The 22,859-nt window shown below is 40.1% G+C and overlaps 2 protein-coding genes across 5 annotated transcripts; one reads left to right on the plus strand and one right to left on the minus strand.

Moving 5' to 3' along the window:
- Nucleotides 1–664: 664 nt before the first annotated feature.
- Nucleotides 665–5,706, minus strand: gale (UDP-galactose-4-epimerase). 4 transcript variants are annotated; one of them, XM_044375927.1, is made up of 11 exons: nt 5,536–5,706; nt 4,131–4,260; nt 3,847–3,962; nt 2,973–3,086; nt 2,517–2,693; nt 2,318–2,431; nt 2,137–2,203; nt 1,881–1,966; nt 1,673–1,750; nt 1,355–1,469; nt 665–1,201 (listed from the first exon to the last, which is right to left on the minus strand). In XM_044375927.1, exons 2-11 carry the CDS (start codon nt 4,249–4,251, stop codon nt 1,137–1,139), a joined length of 1,053 nt encoding a protein of 350 aa, XP_044231862.1. In that variant the 5' UTR covers nt 4,252–4,260; nt 5,536–5,706; the 3' UTR covers nt 665–1,136. The 4 variants fall into 4 exon arrangements, with proteins under 4 accessions (XP_044231862.1, XP_044231861.1, XP_044231859.1 ...); XM_044375926.1 differs by lacking the exon at nt 5,536–5,706 and adding an exon at nt 4,841–4,908 and having other exon boundaries at nt 3,847–3,956; XM_044375924.1 differs by lacking the exon at nt 5,536–5,706 and adding an exon at nt 4,841–4,907 and having other exon boundaries at nt 3,847–3,959.
- Nucleotides 5,707–7,120: 1,414 nt separating this feature from the next.
- On the plus strand, nt 7,121–11,080 carry LOC122998877 (kazal-type serine protease inhibitor domain-containing protein 1-like). Its single transcript, XM_044375928.1, has 4 exons — nt 7,121–9,058; nt 9,199–9,359; nt 10,016–10,163; nt 10,294–11,080. The coding sequence occupies exons 1-4, from the start codon at nt 8,593–8,595 to the stop codon at nt 10,404–10,406; spliced, it is 888 nt and encodes a 295-aa protein (XP_044231863.1). The 5' UTR covers nt 7,121–8,592; the 3' UTR covers nt 10,407–11,080.
- Nucleotides 11,081–22,859: the final 11,779 nt, after the last annotated feature.

Here is a 22,859-nt window from a genome sequence, read left to right on the forward strand (position 1 = left end):
TGTGAAAAAATATGCAGTTAGGTAATATTTTTTCAGCATTTAAGCTAGGGTAAAAAATGACAGTAAACTACAGTTTTGTCCAAATAAATCAGTTTCAAGATCGATTTGACGTATTGATAATGTCACTTATGTTAACCCCTGCAATATCTGTTGCAAATATGAAAAGAAAACAGTTAAAATACCCAGGCCTACATATTTGAGCATGCAGTTCAGTTGCTGTTGGTCGCAAGAGGGAGCTCTGAGCGGGAAGCGCGTGAAGAACAGGTAGCCTACATTACATAAGTGTCATCATGACTTCATATATATATATATATAATCTTGAAACACTTTTGATAAGTGTTCCTCGACAGAAATGACGTATTATCTACAAAAAAGTGTCTCCACACTTTCCTTTCATGCCGCGCATCTCGAGAATTTTCTTATGTCGCGGACGCTGTCTTATTTTGTTGCGCATTGTGATTGGGTATTGTTACCATCGTTGCCATGGACACCATTGCAGTTTTCACTTCCTTATTGATATTTTGGTCTTTAACTTTAGATAACTTGTAGCGTCCTTGTTTAATTAGACTGAAACCTTTCGTGGAAGCATACATTTAAAACGTCAAGCGACACTCATCAAAAGTGTCCAGCGACCTGTCATAAATGAGCCTTTACAATTGGCCAAACTCAAGCAATCTTATGTTTGGGTTAAAAATTCAACCCAGCATTTTTGTGTGTAATCAAGTCATTTCACAATTATTTGATACAGCCAAATTTCACAACTGCAAGTGTAAGCTTCGATTTCTTCAGTTAGAAAATTAATTTATTCATTCATTGGTATGGCTCACAGATCAATATATTAATAGAGAAAATATCAACTGTCAAATTTGAAAAAAAAACAAAACAAAAAAACAGACAGAGAGACAGAGATAAGACATTTTTACATATTTCATCTAACAAGCAGAAATTTGAAAACAAGATAACAATTAAAACAGAACAAACAGAAAATTAAACATGGCAAAAAAGAATAAAGCATTCAGCTCCTCTTGAGGTCTCGTCATGTGTTTATATGATATGCAAAAATTAGGAAGCAGATGGTTTGCTTTGGCCCGGTGATTAAGAAGAGGATTCAACAACAACAGCAGGCTGGAGAGGCATCAGGAAGCTGGGCCGTTGGAAAATCCAGTGGGGTTCATCGACTGCCAGCGCCACAGATCCTCACCTATATGGAAATAGGTACAAAAAAACAAAAACAAAAAAAGGACTTTATGGGGGAATATTTTACAAAAAAAACTACATGCAGATACATGTATCTTTTTTTGGAGGGAGATCAAATGAAGCCGGATGTTAGATGGTGCAGTGTGGCTGTCCTTACACATTCTTTCCAGGTCAAATTCAGCCTTCCAGCTCAGCTCTGTCTCAGCCAGGCGAGGGTCAGCGTAGCAGGATGCAATATCTCCTCCCCTACGAGGGGCTATCTTGTACGAGATCTGGAGAGAGGCCACATTAAGCCAAAGTTAAATCAACATAAGTGGGCACCACAGTAGATCATCGTCAATTTTAGCCGGGCTCAGCCTTAAACTCACAGTGTGGTTACTGCTCCAAGTCACTTCAGTTACTCTCACAATACAATACAAGCACCGACTCTGTAAACAATTTACTTTAGAGAGAAGAGAGCTCTTCTGTCACTCACCTCTCTCCCTGATGCCTTCTCCATGGCTTTTACCATCTGGAGCACAGAGTAGCCTCTTCCTGTTCCTAAGTTGTAAACCTGAAGCAACAAACACAACAATGCACACATGTCAACCAGACACCAAAAAAATACCTCAAGTATGTTCACATGTGCATGCTGAGTAAGGAAAATGGATTAAAGCATCTTTATAGTATTATTTTTATAATACCTTGCAGCCACAGTTGTCCTTCAGCTTCTTCAGAGCTGCTATGTGTCCCTTTGCCAGATCTACAACGTGGATGTAATCTCTCACACCTAGCAAGGTAGAGAGTGATTGAACATGATTCAACATTCATAAAAAAAAATCCTTTTGACAGTTTACCTTTTATTCAGAGCCATTCTGCCGATAAAATATTTCAAACCACAATCAAATCTGATGTGTGAACAGATGTTGTGCACTACAGCTTAAAGGTCTTCTTCATTACCTGTCCCATCCAGTGTGTCATAGTCATTCCCAAATACATTGAGGCACTTTCTTCTCCCAATGGCAACCTACAGTATAAGGGAGACAAATGAAGCAATCATCCACAGTAACCAATGAAAAGACAAATATGCAATCCCCAAATCCCTCTGATGTAGCGTGTATTTGGCAGAGAGTTCATCTACCTGGGCAATATATGGCAGCAGGTTGTTGGGGATACCCTGAGGGTCCTCTCCTATGAGGCCAGAGGCATGAGCTCCGATTGGGTTGAAATAACGCAGCAGCACTGAATTCCAGTCCTGCTTACACACAGCCAACAATTATACACCTCATATACTGTACGTGTATGTTTGTGTGAATGCCTTTTTACCTAATGATCAGTACCTTCTCTGCTTTACAGTGGTCCTTGATCATCTCCTCGATAAAGTACTTGGTCTTGCCATAGGGGTTGGTGCAGCCACCCACAGGGTGCTGCTCGTCGATGGGTAGATGTTGAGGGTCTCCATACACCGTGGCTGAGCTGCTGAAGACCAGATTGTGCACCCTGTGAGCCTGCATCACCTGAGACACATGCAGATGCACACAAACACGGCACACACGTACAGTCAGCGGCCGGCGAGATAGCAGTCTAAAGCATACACGCACACACCTTAGGTTTAAGCATAAATGCGAAGGTTGGCGGACATGGTGAGTTCCACACATAAAATGTTATAAAGGCTGTAGTGTCACGATTTGACAACTTAATATCAAATGAGCACAAACTGGCATGCACTCAGCAAACAAAGATGCAGATTAGTGCAAATAATGATCAGAATAAGCAAGATGCAAGTTGAAACTGACCTCAAGCAGGTTCATGGAGGCAGTGAGGTTGACCCGGTAGTAACGTAACGGCTGCTCCACTGACTCCCCAACAGCCTTCAGTCCAGCAAAGTGCATCACGGCACTGAAAGAATGCTGTGATACACACATGACATTGATGCTGAATAGATATGTGATGATGGGCATGAGTAATGTAGGACATAACTATAACTCACGTACAACTTTGATGTAATTGTGCCACACTATACATATTATAAATGGCAAAAAGTCTATGTGAACTAAGAATGGACTTATGTTATGGTCCCAAAAATGACCTGTGTATATAGGAGATGGTGATTGTTTCAATAGCTAAAGAAAAAGTCATAGCCAGGTTACAAGGAAAAAATGCCACCCGATGTTGAATTATTCAAGATTTCATAAAAAATAAAATCCTGGTAATTACTTCAATGCTACACCTAATTGGGGTTTAAAGGACCAGTGTGTAAGATTTAGGGGGTTATTGGCAAAAATGGATTATAATAATCATAAGTATGTTTTCATTAGTGTATAATCACCTGAAAATAAGACTCATTATGAGCCCTTTATATCTACATTGGAAGGGGGTCCTTTTGCACGGAGCCCGCCATGTTGCATCGCCATGTTTCGACAGTAGCCCAGAAGGGACAAACCAAACACTGGCTCTAGAGAGAGCCTTTTGCGTTTTTCGCAAGTTTCGCCGCCACTGTAGGTTCTCCTACATGCTTGGAAAGGGAGTGGGGGGGGTATTCAGTCGGCTGCAATCTGCAACCTCACCACTAGATGCCACTAAATCTTACACACTGGTCCTTTAACTGAATCTATATTTTCTTTTTACATGTTATGGAGTAATTAGAGTCAACTGGAATAACTCTCTAACCTTTTTGAAAAGTTTTTCCAAGCCTGGTCGGTCCAGAAGGTCTAGCTCCTGAAACTCAATGCTGGTGTCCAGAAGCTTCTCTATCCTACGGATGCTCTCTGGCACATCCCCTTCTCCTCCATCCACAACAGGATGTAGGATACACACACACACACACACACACACACACACACACACACACACACACACACAGAGAGTTACCAGATATTACTTTACTAAACAAACACACTCTTTTATGATGACATAGTTATTCAGCAGCCTGTGGTTGCAGTAAGGGAGTTTACCTCGTACAGCATTGCTGAAGTCATCTACTACAACTGGCTGGTAGCCAGCTTCAATCAGCTCCACCACACAGTGACTCCCAATGTAGCCTCCTCCACCTGTGACCAGCACCTTCTCTGCCATTCTCTGGACCTGTCAAATACAACATAGATAGATAGATAGATAGATAGATAGATAGATAGATAGATAGATAGATAGATAGATAGATAGATAGATAGATAATTCAAGGAATTTTGTTGCCACAGTCTGTACAGAGCCTCACATAAATCCATAGATATATAAATACACTATATATTCACAACATATCTACATGACAGACATCCATACAGGAAACTTCCACATTTATACACACAGCACATATACACATGCCAGTTACCGGAGTATTTTGTTTAGTGATGCTATGACAGTGGGGACAAAACGTGCAGGGATCTGTATCTGTGACCAGATAAAAGCAGTGTGAAGAATGGGTAGAGGAGGTCATGTGCTATGGTGCGTGCTCTGTGTGTAATAGCCTTGCTGTTGAGGTCTGAGAGGTTGGGGGTGGGGAGGCCAATAATTTTGGCGGCCTTGTGTGTGATGCCTATGAGTTTGTTCTCATCAGAGGCAATTCACATGTACATACAGTACAATCAAGCCTCCATTCAAAATCCTCTTGGGGTCATTCTATCCCAGTTGGCAAACTGTGTTTCTTGACTTTTTTTTTCAGAATTACCTCAGACTGCACTCTAGACCTGCTCTGGAAAAGCAGGATGTCCTTTTGTCTGAGCCCCCTTTGAGCACACCTGAAAGGTGTTTCAGGCCCGTGTGACAGATATGTGACCCACCCTTTTTGTCCCACGTCAGCAGCCAACATAAAACAATTATAGTGCCTGCAAGATAACACGTCAGTAACTACTAGTTTTGTTGTTGTTCTATTCTAATCTTTTGAGAGAGCACAGATGTCTTTCTTTTTGTCTTTACAGACTCTGACTGTGGTAGAACTTGTTCATCATGTAATAAGAGGGTTGTGGTTTAATTATGATCACAACTATCGTCATGAACACAGTGAAGGAATGCTGCATAGGAACAGTTTGATATATCGTACACACCCTCACGTCATTCAGGCCGCTGTGTAAATTACATTTCACTATTTTATTATGTGTTTGGGCTTTTGACACAATACTATGATAAAAAAAACAACAACTGATGAATAAATATGCTGTGTTTAACTACAGCCAATCCAAAATCACAGTTGATAGTTTATTTGATATCATTGTCAGAATGTACCCACTTAATTTTTGTCAGTTCCACTTTAGATTAAATGACTAAAGCTTGATGAGCAAAGGCAGCCAACAACTTCTTGGACAAACTGTCAAAAATGAGACCACGTCGCACTGTAAGACTGAGGATATTAATTGAAATACTTACTGAAGTTCCTGGTACGAGTGTAAATTGTCGTTCCCGGCGGACTCTTTAAGTAAACGAGGTCAGGAAATGCAGTGAAAGTGTGTGTGGAGAGAGAGAATGAGGGTTTATCTGTCAGTTCATTTAGTGAAGTATCCCCTCTCTCCTTTGGATATTTCTTTACTTCCTGTAAGACGTGGAACAGTCAAGTTAATGTCACACGTACGTTATAGGTACGTGTCCTTTCACAATAAAAGAGGGAACATGCCTAAATTCGCCTCATTTGACATAAATTCACTTTAGCTTGAAATGTCACCTTTTCCGTGGCTACTGTAACAGATTTAAACAGGACGAGTGCAGCCGATACTCTCGTGTTTATCTTCATACAATTTACTAGACATTTTATATTGAATTGTAAACCGGAAACACACTAACTGTTATTGCGAGCTTCACGGTCCTCTAAAATCCCTGGCGTTTTTTTCCCCTTCTTCTCACTTTCTTTATTGTACACATATTCCTATACAGAGGTACAAGCAGTTACACAGACAATACAAAGCAAAAAAGAAGACAAAAACAAACAATAAAAGATTGCATATTGCATTTTACAATGCCAGAGTTTATGTTTTATGCAGCATACAGGGCGCCTCGCATGCCGTGACGTCACACGACGCTTTAATAAAGCCACGCCTGTGAGCTTTCACACAGAGAGATGATTGTGCTGAGCATCCAGCTCGGTGTACAACCTGAAACATACCGGCTGGCGGAGGGAAAGTGCCACGTTACTTAAAAAAGACACCCAGGGCATTTAGAGACAGTGAAGCTTTATGCAACAGTAGTGCAGCCTAGTTAGACTAACTACAGACACAGTATACCTTAATTCAAATAATTTAAAAAAAATCAATCAAATTACAATTACACCACCGGCACTAACTCTCTTACATATTATATCTTACATGACATAAATACAGTATGTTCATTCAGATAGTTTCCACACAGTAAATAAAAGTAGAAATAATATTAAAAGATAGGCTAAATAATTTTTCAAGTCTGTCTTAAAGTAATAGTCAGGTACCCATATGAACACTGAAACAAGCTGAGCTTGCTGTAATCATTCCTCCTGTTCATACTGACTGAAAAATCTCTTCCTAATGTGCTTTATCAATGTAAGTGATGGGGGACAAAATCTACAATCCTCCTTCTGTTTAAAAAATGTATTGAAAACTTTATCTGAAGCTTACAGAAAGCTTCAGCTCTCCAAATTAATCAAACATTTGGATGTCTTCAAATTTTTTAGCCTTTTTAGTGCAAATGTTCCATCTTTTTGTTATTATTTCTCCACTCCAACTTAACAAGGAAACACTGTCTGAGGAAACACAGAGAGTGAATCCTGCACTAAAAAGACTGTATCTTTGGAGGATATCCACTTGATCTGACTACCTCACATGGTTGAATTCTCATGTAGGCCTCCGATAAACGTATATATATTTGCACAAAATGAGGATTGTGGATTTTGTTCCCCATCACTTAAACTGAAAGCACATTATGAAGGAATCTTCTAATGGTCTGTCTGAGCAAGAGGAATTAATATAATATATATGCAAAACCTGTTCATATGGGCACCTGACTATTATTTTAAGACAGACTTAAAAAATTGTGAACCTACCCTTTAAGGCATAGTTGGATCAGAAGTGTGATTTTATTTGCGATTGATTTTTTTGTTATTGATTTCATAACAACCAAACTGATGAAAGCCTCCCTATATACCCACAAGATCTCCAAATAATTCATCACATAGACCATGCAGCACCTCTTGGATGCACACGCATACACAAACACACACACACACACACACACATATATATCATGTTAAAAATTATCTAAAAAACAAAGACAGATACGACTTGTAATATGAAAATGAAATGAAAACAAAATAAATAATAACAATAATACCAATATTTTCCTGACTAGCCCCATGTATGGACCATTCCATTTGAATAATATCTAGAAAGGATAATCTAAATCTATATGGGAACTTTCTATTAGCTTAATGGTAAATGGTGTTGTCAGTTAATGACTGACTGTACAAGTATTGCAACACTGTGCAAATATAGGTGAGGTAATGCCACGCAATGGAACAAACACACACACACACACACACACACATACACACTACAAACACTCACAGGTCAGAGACACACAATCTTGATTTTGTTAAATTCTTATTTCTAAGAAGCAATTCATCTCATACCTGTTCATTGTAAAACAATTGCTTCCTTTTCCACAATCTGCCGGCTATTTTCCATTTGTACAGTACTCACGCCCACATAGATTTTATGAAATCATCAGAAAATGTTTCCAAACCCAGGAATTTCACACTACTCCACTAGAGAGCATCTGAAAGACGGTTGTATTTCATTTAAAGTTAATATTTGTACATCCTCTTAACTACAGATTCTTGTATGCTTGATAATACATGTCAAATATATATCAAGACAATTATGCTGATATAGTCAGGTGCTGTTTTCCGTTATATTTGTATGAAGTGCAGATTGAGCAGGATTCTTTCATATCCTGTGCCATTTCTGAAGCCCATTTGCCAGTCCTCCCCTGCCCAGAGACACTGGCACATGAAGAAAGGCAGCAGAATTGTGAGGAAAGAAAGATGAGACGACTCAGATACAGAAGAGATGAAGTTTGCCCGCTTCATTTACTGCAAATGCTGTCTCTTTGTTCGAAAGGTCTTGGAGCTGATGAAGAAATCTCAAGGGGGGAAAACAACATGGCAAAATAATTCAGCAGGGGTACATGGTAATAATAACAAATACCAATCCAAGCATTCAGAAGAGGACCGACGAGAAGAGACAGAAGGAAGCATTTAAAACTCAGAGGAGGAACAACATGTGACTGTTTGTTTGTGGGGGAACAACAGAATACCAGGACTGCCATTTCTCCCATGAATTTGGTTCAGATTGTGACCATTTAAAAGTCTGATTTTGGCTCTACTGTGTACCCCACCCTTAAGCTGTTACTGCAGGAGGACATTTGTTTCTGACTGTGTGTGTATTGAAACAGGTCAGCGGCATGGCTCGGCTTTGCTTGTGTGTCTGCATATGCATGAGTGTATGGGTGCACACTTCCCTTGGGCTTCCACCTCAGCACCGTGGGTGGCTGCGGTTGTGGGAGGAAGGTGAGGGTTGCAGGGAGTGTGATCAGAACCTTTGTCCCCGAGTGCCTGACAAATGCCCTGCAGGCTGGGTGCAGGACAACTGTGGGTGCTGTGAACAGTGTGCAAACGTGGAGGGGCAGCAGTGTGATCCGGATGGCGCTCAGAAGTTTTATGGCCGCTGTGGGGACGGCCTGGTCTGCCAAAGAAAAATACCAAAGAGGGGACGCAGGGCTCAGCCAGAACCTACATGTGTGTGCCAGGATCAGGGCTCGGTGTGTGGCTCAGATGGGTGGACCTATCCGAATGTGTGCCAGCTTAGAGAGGCCGCCAGTCGCAGCAACACTACCCTGAAGTTCACCAGGAGAGGACCCTGCTTCTCTGGTTACTGCACTCTTTTACTAACAAATCTTACCAGTCCAGGAAAGCTAATAGATTGCAAAGCATGTGCGTAGTTGTGTTGGAGGAGAACAGTTGTACAGGTTCCAGTATTTAACCATAGGTGCTCCATTCCTCTGTTGCAGTTCCCCGCATCCTCAGAGGCCCCAAAGACCTGTCCAAATACACAGGGGTCGACATTGTGTTTACCTGCGAGGTCTCAGCGTACCCTCTTCCGAACCTGAACTGGAAAAAGAAAGGAAGTGACAATTATCTGCCAGGGGACGATCCTCACGTATCTGTCCAGGTTTGATAAGACCTTCAGTTATTATCACTGAAAGTTTCATTAAAGGAATACTTTGAGATTTTGGGAAATATTGCTGAAAGTTAGATGGGAAGATTAATACTGCTCTCATGTCTGTATGTTAAATATGAAGTGGGTGCTGTGAACAGCCCATTTAGCTTAGCTTAGCATAAAGGCTTGAAGCAGGGGGAAAGAGCTAGTCTGGTTCTGTCTACAAGTAACAAAATCCTCCTACCAGCACTACTAAAGCTGCCTATTTAAGGCGTTGTATCCCCTTCATTTAGTTGTGTAAAAAAAAAACACATCTTGTTGTGGTTTTATGGGGGTTATGTGCTGGACTATTTCCTGACTGGAAGCAGTGACTTCCTGGAATCTCTGCTAATTCCTGGCAATCTTAAAGTGATGACAAGACAAGCAGGAAGTGAGTGTGTTTTGCCAAGAAATAATTACAGCTCATAAGCAAAATTAGCCAACAAAAGCAGGAATTAATATTTAATGTGCTTCTACTTTTTAGTACCCTTTAGCTTTTTTAAGCACACAGCAACATGAACACTTTTACCATAATTCACAGGGAAAGATTCATACACTTGTTTTATTTTAACCCCTCATTTCAGTAGATTTACATAATCACATAATCATTTCATCTGATCTTTTTTCAGGCTCGAGGTGGTCCCCAGCGCTACACTGTCTCTACCTGGCTCCAGATACAGGGTCTCCATGTCTCTGATGCAGGGGTTTACTCGTGCGTCTCCCACAATGCCTTGGGAGAAACATCTGCATCAGCACAGCTCACCGTGTTGAGAAAGGGTGAGTGTCTCAGCTTTGTACTGTAGACATTTTTTTTTTTCAGTTACAGCAGCTTAATTGAATGGCAAACTCATTATTTTATAAAGCTGCTGTATATTCTTACTCAAACATTTTCTCATCCGCTCTCTAGTGGTGGAGGTGATGAAAGGCCATGTGGAGGAGGAAAAGGAGCGCTTTGATCATTTGGAGGAAGGCAGTGGTGATGGACAGCTGGCGTCTGGAGATTACCTGGCATTAATTTAGTAATTATAAGTAATTTTAGACTGGACAACAAGGAAAAAATACTATCTTTGAACTAACATGAATGGATCTGCTAATATTTAGTTTTTTTTAATTTGTTTGTCAGTCACAGCTCCCCCTCAACTGTAAGATAAATAGCTAATTAAACATCACGTCTGCTTACACTGACCTTCTTACTGTTTCATGGCAATATAATAAAGCAGTATTGTTAATTGCTGTGTAGAGCTTTTTTTTTCCTTTTTTATTGTATGATAATAATTAACTAGGCCCACATACAAGATGGAGAGAGATGGATTGAATTGTGGAGATATACCACTAACTGTTCTGCCTTTCTCCAAATCTAAAAATCTAAAAATCTAGACAATAGATGGGTAGCCGCTACACTTAGGTTTTGGAGGGAAGTTTTTTTTTTGTTTTTTTAAAGAAATGGGAAGTGATCCAGACTTCCCTCCTGACAAAGCAGATCAGACTCTCAGAATGTGAGCCTTCAAAGGTTTATGTTTGGGGATAAAGAACAGCTATCATCACAATATGGTCTACCCAGTTCTCATTTATTTAGATTCTTCCAAGTGACAAGTTAACTTTTTGATGTTTTAAAAAAAGGAGATCAATTCAAGATATTAATCCACTGATAAAATGTATGCTTAAAATGTATGACTGTGGGTTTGAAACAATTTTTTTTAACTAGGATGGTTAAAATAATACAAGCTCACCATCAAGATATAAACAAATTAATGCCAATGTGAAAAATGAATGGGGAAATGAACTCTTATGCAATATATCCCCAGCTGATTGGGAACAAATGTGCAAAAACATACATGAAACCACTCACTCAAACTATTGGAAATAATATACATGGAAGATTATAAATAAGACATGCCAAAGTCAAAGTAAGTATAAAGAAAATACAGATAGTGAACCACAGTCATATATTTTGGACATGTGAAGCTATAAGTGGCTTCTGGGAAAATTCTACTAGAGGACGGTCAAATATTTTTGGTATTTCTCTAAATAAAAACCCACTAGTCCTACTACTGGGGAAAATACCAGAAGATATCAAGAAGAAAGATTCTGACTTGTTTCTATTAATTAGGGTAGCAATAATGAAGTAAATTACAAGGAAAAGATGATAACTTAATTAACTCCGAATGGAAGGATCTTGTTAATGAAATATATGGAATGGAAAAAAATAACCATGAGAATTAGAAATCAAGTTCATATCTTTGTAGAAAGATGGGGAGAATGGGTGAGTATACAAGACACAGTATTTCTAATGATCCTCCTGTTAGATGTGATAACTAAGACATAATAATATGATATTAACTGCATTGATATCTTTCTCTCTGTACATGTGTATACATAAGAATGTATCTGTATGCATGTGTACACACACACCCACCTGTATATAAGTACGTGTGTGTGTGTGTGTGTGTGTGTGTATGGTGCCCTGTCGTTGTTCCTATATTGGTATAATGATATTCTCTGACTTAACTTTATCAGTTTATATCCTATGAACTGATATTTATGTAATCAGATATTTTATTTACTATTTTTTTCTTTTCTTTCTTTCCTTTATGTTTTTTCTTCTTATGCTCTGTAACTCCAGTATTATTATGTTATGTAATTTCTTAAAATGCAAATTAAAAAATATATAATAATTAACTTGATCTTTTAACATTTTTTTTATTCCTCTGCCCTCTCAAAGCTGTCACAGAGTGCAGGAAAAATGTGGATGTTGTTTCAGATTTCAACACAAGTGGACGTAATATCCCAACTCATAAAGCCTCAGAAAGAGGAAAAAAAACTGTTGACTCAAAGCATTTAGGTCAATTACATCAAACATAAATGGTACAATTTACAATCAGAAACATAGATACAAATCACCCCTGAAATAAGGCTTTTTCCACTTCCTCCTGCATTCACCACTCCACCCAGCCTAGAAAACATACAGCAGGCCCTACAATCATTCACTCAGGAAAAAAAAAAAAAAAAAGTGATGGATGGAGCGAGTGAGGGTGTGACCATCCGCAGGGTCCCCGTCTGATTCTCTTCATCTCTCTCCACCTGAGTGCTAGTTAATCCTCCCCTCATCCCCCCGACTCCCAGCTGGATACACCGGCTCCTTCTGAATGGCAGGCTGCATTAACGCTGAGGAACTTTCCCCCGCTGTCTGTTAGTCAAAGCTGATTGGAGATTACAGGCCTGCGGCGAAAACACAGCCCCTCCATCTCATCTCAAATCACTTTCCACCCCTTTATCTCTCCTTTCCTCTCTTCATTTCTTTATCTTCTTAATCCCAACCCTCCTCCTTTTCAATGTCATCAACTTTTGCTCGCCACTACATTTTTGCCCCTATTCACTGCTTTTTTTTTTTGACAGCTGGATGACAAGAAAGATGAAGAGGAGGAAAGAGAGAGAGGGAGAAGAAAAAAAGCCTTCCCTCCTGAGTGGAGCCAGAATGATGTCATGGGGGCATTTGTCCTCCTGGTGTGGAGGCTTCCCTTCCTCTGCTAATTACCTTGTACAAACTCGAATCTGATATGGCGGATATGAGGCCCAAATACAATTATTGTGGGCTAACAAAGAGATATTGAGATTCAGGGAATGAGGGAGAGACTCCGAGTGAGATACAAGGGAAGGCAAGTGCACGGCCATACACACGCACACGCACATACAGCAGCCACACACATGTACACACACATGCATACCCACCCAAACACACACACGCACTTATACACACACACACACACACAAACACAACCACTTGTCCTTCCCCTCCATTCCCTCAGATAGGCTAATGTTATTACTGGGGTAATTATCCTCATTAGTGCCAGCAGCTGTAGAGAGCCCATTGCTTGCTGTTCAAACTCCACCCCGAAGCTTTCTGTCTTCACATCCCTCTTTGTACTCTCTAGATCTCATTTAGAGACTTTGTCTCCATCCTTTGCATGCTAGGTGGAGGCAGTTGTAAAAATAGAGCCCATCAAATATCCAATAAGGCAGAGTTACCCCTGTTTCCTAACCTGTTAGAGTGCATTTTGTAGGTGAGGGTTGCTAATGTGCACTCTTCTGCAGTACTGTTTCATAGGAAGCTGCTTTAGAGGACCAAACAGTGTTCCAAACTAGAGAGTGCAAAATATGTAGAAAACAGTTCATAATCTGCAGTCAAAGGACAAGGATACAAAGTTGAAATTTTAGTACAAGTACAATTATTTTTGCTTTTTCATCAGTCATTTGCACTTTCCAGGTTTTCTGAGCTGAACAATTAAACACAAGATGGCACTGTTTAGTCAGATAACCACTTCACCGGTCTTCAGTTGCTCTGCTGTTACTTTGACAGCTGGATCCTCTAATGTTTCTCTGTCCTCTCATCTGTTTTATGTTTCTCTTTGAATATCACTCCAAAAAACAAGTCATTCTTCATTTAAAAAGAGCAGTCTTTGACACCTTTGCACCGGGACGGCTGTGAAAAAAGGAGAATAGTAGTGTTTCAATAACTAAAGGTATTGCCTATTTGCTTGATGTTTATGTGAAAGCACCATGACAATGATTCCCTTCTTGCTTTTTACATTTACGCTCCGTCTGCATATTTACACAGAAATTATGAGATCAACAAATGAAACAGGCAGTTTTACACACAGCATCCCCCAGGCTCTGTGAGATTGCCTTTTGTTTTATTGGCTGGTGAGGACAGTAGGTAACCTGTATACTGCTAAGCCCTGCATCAGGCGCTAAATGTCATGCATAGCCTGTTTTTATTGGCTGATATGGCCTGTTGTGCCCTTCTCCTTTTCCTGGAAGCCATTGTTAAAGAGCTGGTTGTTAATGCTGCTGACCAGATGGGTTCCTTCTCCCCGCAGGTCTGACTGAGGGTGTTTACCATGCACTGGGCTGTGGATAACAGGTGAGACTACTGCTGGCTTGTCAACCAATCAGAAGGCAGCAGATGTCTGGCCTCTGCCTGTAAAACCTTTATTTGGCATTTGGGACCATATGGGAGTGGGTTTGATAATAACACTGAATCAAAGTGAACACTGGTTTATATGTTTTGTTTTGTTTTTTTTACTTGAGGCTAGTTTCTAAGATGGTCATGCAAGCTATGACAATAAGCACCCCCCACATCCACTCCATATTCACTGCTATCTAGCCTCCCTCTCTCCTATAAACTCAATCATTTCCTTGCAGTAAGAAACTTCAGTTAAATAAAGCTGAAATATCTTTTTGTGTATCTAATACTTCAGATGACAAACCGCCCAGATATATTTTAGAGCTCATTTCCCGAAATGTCCTCTCATCCCCTGTGTGACAAAATGTTTCCAGCATTAGCTGGACAAACACTGAACATTCCTTTCCCTTTCCAATGCAGGCCATCTTGAATCACTGCAATTTGGTATCATGGCAACAGCAAAGGTAAGGCCGGGCCTGGGATTGCCGAAGAGTAGTCTTTTAAAGCTTTGAATCAATCTACCTTAATGGATGACCTGTGTCTAGCATGCGTGTATGGATTAGTTTGGCTGGAGCACCTGTCCCTGTTCTGTCAACAGCAGATCAGGTTACTGGCTACACATTCACCTGGCTGACACAACTTCCAGTGATTGACAATGCACTGGCCTTTGTTCACACTGCTACCCTCACAATATTTAGGTTGCATGTAGTTGAATAACTGTTTGGTAACTTGTTTGAGGCAACAGATGCATTATTTTAAAATATTTTGGATATATGAAATAAACAGATGATAAAATATGCAGTATAAAAGAATCATATTTCCACAAACAATTCTCCCTAAAGTCTGGCTTTTGATTTCAAGTTTTGGTCCTAATGAGGCCTCTCAGGTTGAATATGGAGTTAAGCTGCCAGACAGCCCAGTGAAGCGAGGCTGAGGCCGGGTTTAACATCCTTTCAAGGACAGCTTGTATCTAACACCAGACCTGAACTGGGAGACAAAGCTCACTCAAGAATGGGAAGAAATAACTCTCTCTGAGCTCTGTTCCTGACTATTGAGATTTAAAGATGATTCTATTTACCAAATATAAGCCATTTCCCTCTGATATGCCATCAGATATTTTGTATTATGCATATTTTTCTGGGATTGTCTTAAGTTATTTAGAAGAGAACTGGGAAATTAGAGCAGCTGACAGGATATCAAGCATATCATCTTCACACCAGACAAGATTTGATTCTTCTCGTCAGGGCAGATATCCCCTCTGAGTTTTTTAGAGTGAAGTATTGGGGAAAATCCCATTAGATTCATGGTAGCTTCATTCAGAATTAAATACTGAGGAAGCTGATTATTTCAAGGAATCCATCCAGCTCCATCATACACTCATGTGTAACCATTAACTGAAGTTCAAACAAGCATCACCTTGCTTGTATCTCCTCAAGCAGTGATTCCCAACCAGGGGTACTTACCCATGGGATACTTCTGCACTGTTGTCAGGGGTGTGTGGAAAGATTGTGAAGTAGCTCAACTAATCTGATAAAATAGAAAAATTACAATTTGATTAAAAAAACATATTAAGAGTGCATGAAAACTAGCCAGCAGAGAAGTTAAACTTCCAACCATTCATCCTTAACTTAAAAGTATGGAGAGATGATTAAAGTAGATAGCTAAGAGAAATGGAGAAAGATTAAAAGAGAAAGATTAAAGTATTATTAAAGTAACTGATAAATGGTAAAAAGAAAAAAACATAGTGATGGATAAACAGTTGGAACAGTTAGCTTAAAGATGCAGTGTGTAGAATTTAATGGCATCTAGCGGAACGGATTTGGCAGAAATGGAATATAATATTCATAGGTATGTTTTCATTAGTGTATGATCACCTGAAAATAAGAATCGCTGTGTTTTCATTACCTTAGAATGAGCCCTTTATATCTACATAGGGAGAGGGTCCTCTTCCACGTAGGCTGCCATGTTGCACCTCCATGTTTCTACAATAGCCTAGAAAAGACAAACCAAACACTGGCTCTAGAGAAGGCCTTTCGTGGTCCTTTAAAGTTATGGATAAATGGTTGAAACATCCAGCATCTGTCACTGCACACACGTAGAATACAAACTTAACCAAACCAGGTAACAATGTTATATTGTTTGAAATAAATATAGTAACATCCATTATTAACCGAAAAACCATATTTACAGTATTAATAGTTAAGTAATATTCAGTTTCAGTGGTGTTGATGAAGGTAGGAACCACTGAGGTAGAGGTTAACCTTTAATATGAGGCTTCATTTGAGATGCTAACATCATTCATATTTAAGTCAGGGGTCCAGAAAGGGAAATACACACTTATTATACCCAGCTGGCATAAAGCCCCCTTATATGTGGTCTTTTAGTGCTTATAGTATGGCGTTGCAGCTACTCTGTATTCACTGTCATCTCCATTATCCCCCTGATGATGAACAACAATTAGCTAGCGACTGTTATGCTAACCACAAAGCTGGACGGGTGATGGATGGGCTAAGTGATAGACTCAGGCGGTTGGTTGGGGGGCTTTGTCTTGGATCTCTGACACCTTCTATCTTGTGATCCACGCAACCCCCCCACTGCCTCCATCCACCTCCCAGATCCACCCCAGTTACCCCCACCAGCTGCCTCTGACCCCTCATCATAGCCCTGCCTCTGCTTGCCATGTGCTGGGAGTCAAAGGGTTCCCACCTATTGCTCATCAGAATGGAACCCCACCATCTCCTGCCTCGCTCACTAAATCACAATCAATCGCTTGGCAGACAGAGATGGATTGGGATGTCCACGACCCTGTATCTTTCAGGGGAGGCCCCCGCCTTTCGAAGGGCTGCTGTCACTGACAAATAATAGAGGTGGTTCTAGGAGGAGTGAGCAGGTCAAGTCTGCTGCCCCTGGAAGGAAGTTATCACAAAGCAATGGAGGGAAATTCTTTTCTCTTTAGGAACAACCGTCACAATGTCAAACAGCATGTATGACAGAAGGACGTGTGGTAAAGAAAGGTTTGCTTTGATGCTAAAAAAAATGACTTTATAATAAAATCTGAATGTATCTAAATGTAATTCATTTTTGAGTGATGTGGAAAATATATTCTCAGGAGGCAACATTGGTGATATGAGACATATCAATGTGTTGTTATCTGCTACTAATCAAAAACTCTCCCATAAAAAAGGCCTATTAAGGAACCCCCGGGTAATATGGAATTAAAGAACTTTTTGCCACAAAAAGGTTCAAAATTAGATTTGTACGGAAAGAATCCCTGTTATATATGGGGTTCTTTGACTTGCCAGTGAAGTGGAAAAGAGAGCCACGGCACATCAGATTTCAGTTAAATGTCAGTCAAGAATAAGCAGTTAGTTGACTGGAGAGCCTACTGTAACATTAATTTAAATAAATGTAAAGTGGGTCACCTAGCAGCAAAATAAAAGATTTAAGATGGTATAATAAACCGTTTAGGGGTGCAATGTACCAAAATATATCAATATAGAACCACTTTTTTTTAACAGTGAGTAACAGGAGAACTATCTGTGCCATTTAGACTACTGGCCGTCTACACTGTTTATTTTATTTATTTATGTGCTTTGTCTTTTTTTTTCTCTACTCTCAAAATAACACAATCTTGACATTCTGCCTCACATCATCATGTGTATTTGAAGAGTTGCTGTCTAGTGCTTCCTGATTTACTTCACAACAGACTGAGTGATTGCATCATTCACATGAACACTGAAAACAATTATCATTCAGACATGTAAAAGTCTCCACAATGCCATAACATGATGACTGGGAGTGAAAGATCTTATTCTGTAATTCTGCCAAGGGCTCAAGGAGGATCATTCACATGTAGATGTGTCCTTCTGGAAGTGCCTCAGCTATACAATTTCCATTTAGATAAGGTGTATACACAAATAAAGAAAGGACATTGGGTTCTTCATTTGATTAACTAATCATAGTCTTTGTAATTCCACTCGGAGACCTTGAAGGGCAGTGCCGGGCTGTGCACCCTGATTAGCCTATGCATGATTGCCGCTGCTAAGGCACAAATCAGTTCAAGTAACTCAACTCCATACACTACACAGTGGTTGTGATTAAACAGGCGATTAAGACATAGAGAGTTTCTGTCTGTTTAATCCCTTTTCCCATTGTCTAAATAGATAGCCACAGTATAGTCCCTGATCAACAATAACTGAACACCACAAGAATTGGAGTGGGAGGTGATTAGGGTCTTTAAAGCTCCCTGGAGTGTGGATGCAGGTTGTTTGTGATTAGCTCGAATTTAAAGGTACATTCTGTTCTTATTGCCTCTTGCTGGAGTAGGGAATTCATTATCTGATACTTAAGCTGAAAGAAAACACACACATACACACAGCCCCAGGACAGATGTAATATCTTAAAGTGAGAATGGAATAATCCACATTCGTGGCACAAAACATGCCAAGTGAGGAAGCTTCCGGTTCCTAGCATGTTGAGAAACCAAACAAAACACTCCTCAATCTCATGACTCAAGCCTGAAAGTGCTTTAACCCTCTTCCCACTTCTCTGCTAGCCCTCTTCATGCAGTGCAGTAGTGTCTGTGTATCATCTGAAGGCTGTATAGAAAGTCTACAGCCCCTCTCCATGACTGATCTCTTTTGATAGAGCTCATTATGCAAACTGCTCCCAACTCCCGCCGCATAATTAGTGCTTAATTAATTTGAGTGAAATCTTTCATCTGTCTGTGTCCGGCCAGCTCCTTCCTTCCATTTACAACGTGATATTAATTTCAGAGGGGGGAATGGTAGCCCAGCTGATGAAGAGGCTGATATAATTAATCAAGTACTGTATCTTTTTCCTTCATTTTTGAAGGAATAATAATAAGTGTGATGAGCAGAGTCTGATTAACCCTATTATGCTCCCTAATTAGGGTGATCATTTAATAATCAAGGAAGCAGCACAATTATAAGGGAATGCAAATTATGCCATCTAATGAAGAGTGGGCCAATTCTGGGAATTCTTTGTTTGGAAAATGTGGCATTCCAAAATCAAAGGTCAAGAAAAGGGACTTTGCTTAATGTATATAATGTTAAGGATGTACTTACATACTTGAGCCCCAGATTTTTTTTCCAATGCTACATACATTTCTTAGACTCTGTGGACAACAGCCACAACAAAAGCAGAAACAAAAATTATTGAAATATGCAAAGAAATAGCATTAAACATGTCAGTTACAAGACAACTCTGACAATTATGTTGACATGAATGTTAAAAAATGTTAAAATAAAAAGCATAAGCATTACTAATGCTGTAAAAAAAAAAAAAAAAGAAAAATCAATATCATGTTATAAAAACAAACTTTAGCATCACATCTGAGAGTAGCAGTGACAGATAAACTGAATGCTCAGTTGGCTGGCTCTCATCACTATGGGCGCTAAGCCACAGAAATGGCGCCAGCTCTTATTTACCACTTTCCCTGTGCGTTTTAAAGGCACTAAAGAGGCAGCTGCATGCTCTGTAAACTCAAGGGCAGAAGTTCAGCACCATGGACAGCAACCAGACCTCTCCACAGAGACAACACTCGCTGGACCAACACATTTAAAGCTGTTATTTCAAAATGTAACATTGTAGATACTAATCAGGAAACAGGACTACCATGTTATGTGTTTAGCAGATATTTTCACATTGGTCTAATGTATCTTTAGCTGAATAAGTGAGATAAGCTGACTTATAGTTTAAAGCTATATGAGAGAGATGACCACTGTGTAGCTCCGTGTGTCAATAGATAAAGGATAAGGCCCATTAGGTCTGCCACAGTCCATCTTTCATGCTCCTAGATGATACAGCTGCTGTCCAAACTTTCATCAAGATAATGGTGACCTCATATATGGAGTCTATGAGCAATGGCCCTGATTTCATTTTTCTTACATGAAGTCATTATCAATATCATTACAATCTTCAGGGAGCCAGTGAGCAACAGAAGATGGACCTTTTTTTGTTGTCTACTTGTGTGAGAAATGTATTGACTACTGGGACCAAATGCCTGTCGGTAAGATCCTTTATATGCTGGCTTCTCTTGATACAGTGTGTGTGCCTCCTCCACTTCTTTGTATCTGTGAGGTGTGTGTGTGTGTGTGTGTGTGCGTGTGTGCGTGTCCACATGAATGTACCTCAATTTACTGGTCTTCACCCCCATAGTGCAGCTGTGCCTCAGAGAACTCTTGTGAAGTAATTGAATGAGCCGGGGCAGGGGGAAACCTGTGGCAGCGAATGTGGTGCCCGCTGGCCTTATTATCTGTAATACGGCAGCCGCTCTGCCTGCGCTTTCTCATCTGCTCATGAATACAGAAATGAATGTGATGGACGTCAGAGGTGAACGCAGAGGGGAGAAACAGGCCAGAGCTGTTTTAATCAGCTCCCAGATAGAACAATCACTTTATCCACCTCCACAGCTCAGAGGTGAATTAGTGTTTAACATTCCAGGGCATGCTTTCTGACAGGGGACTCCACCCCAAACAACCAATGGACTGCGGAGATTATTGAGAGACACTCTGATGTTTTTGATGAGTAAATTAGAGCTAAACATGCCCCTGGGACTCCAGCAACTGATACGCCTGATATGCAGGAAGACCTCTTTTTAATAAGAGGCTCTCTACAAGAAAAGAAAATCTGGCATTTAAATGCCTTCCTCATGTGTTGTCCCTTTGAAGCCTTTGTTCATATGTCTGTGCACACAGAAGAGATATTGAGAACCAATAAAATCTAAGATTTTCCCTGAAATCATTAGCAACCAATTGCAATTGTCTCTTGCTTATTCTGCTGTGGATATGATCACAATCTCGCTCTAAACATCCAACGCAGTATATAGTATATACAGCAAAATAATCATTTCAATAGCCGGCTTCACAGTGCATTTACAGAAATGACATAAAAGACCAGAAACATCTGTCCTCATCCACATAAAGTCATCAGCATCATTGTCAAAAGTACAGATGACATCAGGGACATTCCCAGTCAACACTGAGGTCCATTAGTCTTAAGCTCGGAGCTATACCACTTTACAGGGCTTTTCACAGTAACCTGGTCTCATGGGTATCCTTCTAAAGTACACTTTAAAGTCTAGACAGTGACCTCGGTGTTGCTCTCATGGCCAAACAGGCAATTTCCCCATTGATCTTCTGGGTGCTACAGTCTGATTCTTTTCCAGAAGCTAGCTACAAACCTCGCCGCCTTTTACTGTTGTTGCTCTTTACAGGTGCAGGCTGACTGCTTTTTCACAGAGACATGTTGACATCCCTGAGATTGCATCCAGATGGTTTAAAAGGGCTTATGTAAGAAACCAGTCATCGGTAATATAGATGTGTGATCTAAATGGTGGCCCACAGTTGACTTTGGTAAAATTGTCACCGGGATCTTGCCGCAAACAACAGTAGACCAAGTGGTTAGCTTGCATCTAAGATTTCATTCAGTGTGAGTTGATTCACATTCAGCATCAGAAAGACACAGATATCAACTGGTTTGGACAAGTATGAGTGGATACTTCTGTGATCTGTAATCTGCAGAAATTCTTATAAAAAGCTACATTCATTCTTTTAGTTTAAAATTCAGACAAAAAATACTTTTTTAAAGACTCAACAGGTGGCAGACACTCTGCTGAAATGCTGCACAAACTGACTTTTTTTCTCTCTGTTTATAGCAGAAAATACCCTGACTCTCTGGTGTCGATTCAAGTTCCACAAACTTGTCTTTTCTTTGGAAATGATCACTGAGGAAAATTTAGTAAAAGGGACATAGATGATCTGTGGTGATCTTGTAATTTTTTCCAGGGCCTAATTCCTTCATTGGGGACAATCCTTGTCCTGAAAGAGCATTAGGATGTTGTTCTATTAGAGACAACAAATATATTATAGTACACTGGGGAAAAGCTTATAATTCCATGACCAGCATATGCAGTCTAATTTAGAAGTATTACTATCATTTAAAAGATTAGAGTATACATGCTAATAAACAGGTAGATAATAAACAAAATTGCTACGACACAAATGAACAGAATAGAATAAAATGGGATAGAGGAGAAAACAGGAGAACTGAGACATAATGTAATAGCTTAAAGCTGTTTTCTCTCAGTATAAATGGTTTAAATCTGTTTTGAACAATTTAAAAGCCAATCACTTCATTAAACTTTGGCACTTTTGTTCTGTCATTGTTCTCTTGTCGGTGCCTGCCTGCTCTCGGTTCGGGGACAAAGGCTGAAGCCGAGGCTGTGCTGTGTCCACAGCCAGCCTGATTAAATCTGGGTCCCTCGCTGGCTCTCTCCATGGTGCTGAAAGAGCCCTCTATCAGATTACAACCAGCAAGAATAGGACCTCAGCTAATCCATTACAATAATTGATTGACAATGCATTGAAGGTGGCCATGTAGTGAGCACCAATTGCAGTCATGTCCCACTGCAGCTTCAAATTGGCTTGGCTTGGCAAAACACATGGAGCCAATCATTCATGAGAAGTACAGGAGGTTTCTGTACATCT

Source organism: Thunnus albacares, chromosome 15, assembly GCF_914725855.1.
Source record: "Thunnus albacares chromosome 15, fThuAlb1.1, whole genome shotgun sequence".
Lineage (NCBI taxonomy): Eukaryota > Metazoa > Chordata > Actinopteri > Scombriformes > Scombridae > Thunnus > Thunnus albacares.

Coding starts and splice junctions, on each gene's coding strand:
- gale (XM_044375927.1), bottom strand. CDS start 4,251: ATGGCAGAGAAGGTGCTGGTCACAGGTGGAGGAGGCTACATTGGGAGT. Junction 3,087..3,846: donor TGGAAAAACTTTTCAAAAAG/GTTAGAGAGTTA, acceptor TGTGTATCACAG/CATTCTTTCAGTGCCGTGAT. Junction 1,470..1,672: donor AGAAGGCATCAGGGAGAGAG/GTGAGTGACAGA, acceptor GCCTCTCTCCAG/ATCTCGTACAAGATAGCCCC.
- LOC122998877 (XM_044375928.1), top strand. CDS start 8,593: ATGGCTCGGCTTTGCTTGTGTGTCTGCATATGCATGAGTGTATGGGTG. Junction 9,360..10,015: donor ATCCTCACGTATCTGTCCAG/GTTTGATAAGAC, acceptor ATCTTTTTTCAG/GCTCGAGGTGGTCCCCAGCG. Junction 10,164..10,293: donor GCTCACCGTGTTGAGAAAGG/GTGAGTGTCTCA, acceptor TCCGCTCTCTAG/TGGTGGAGGTGATGAAAGGC.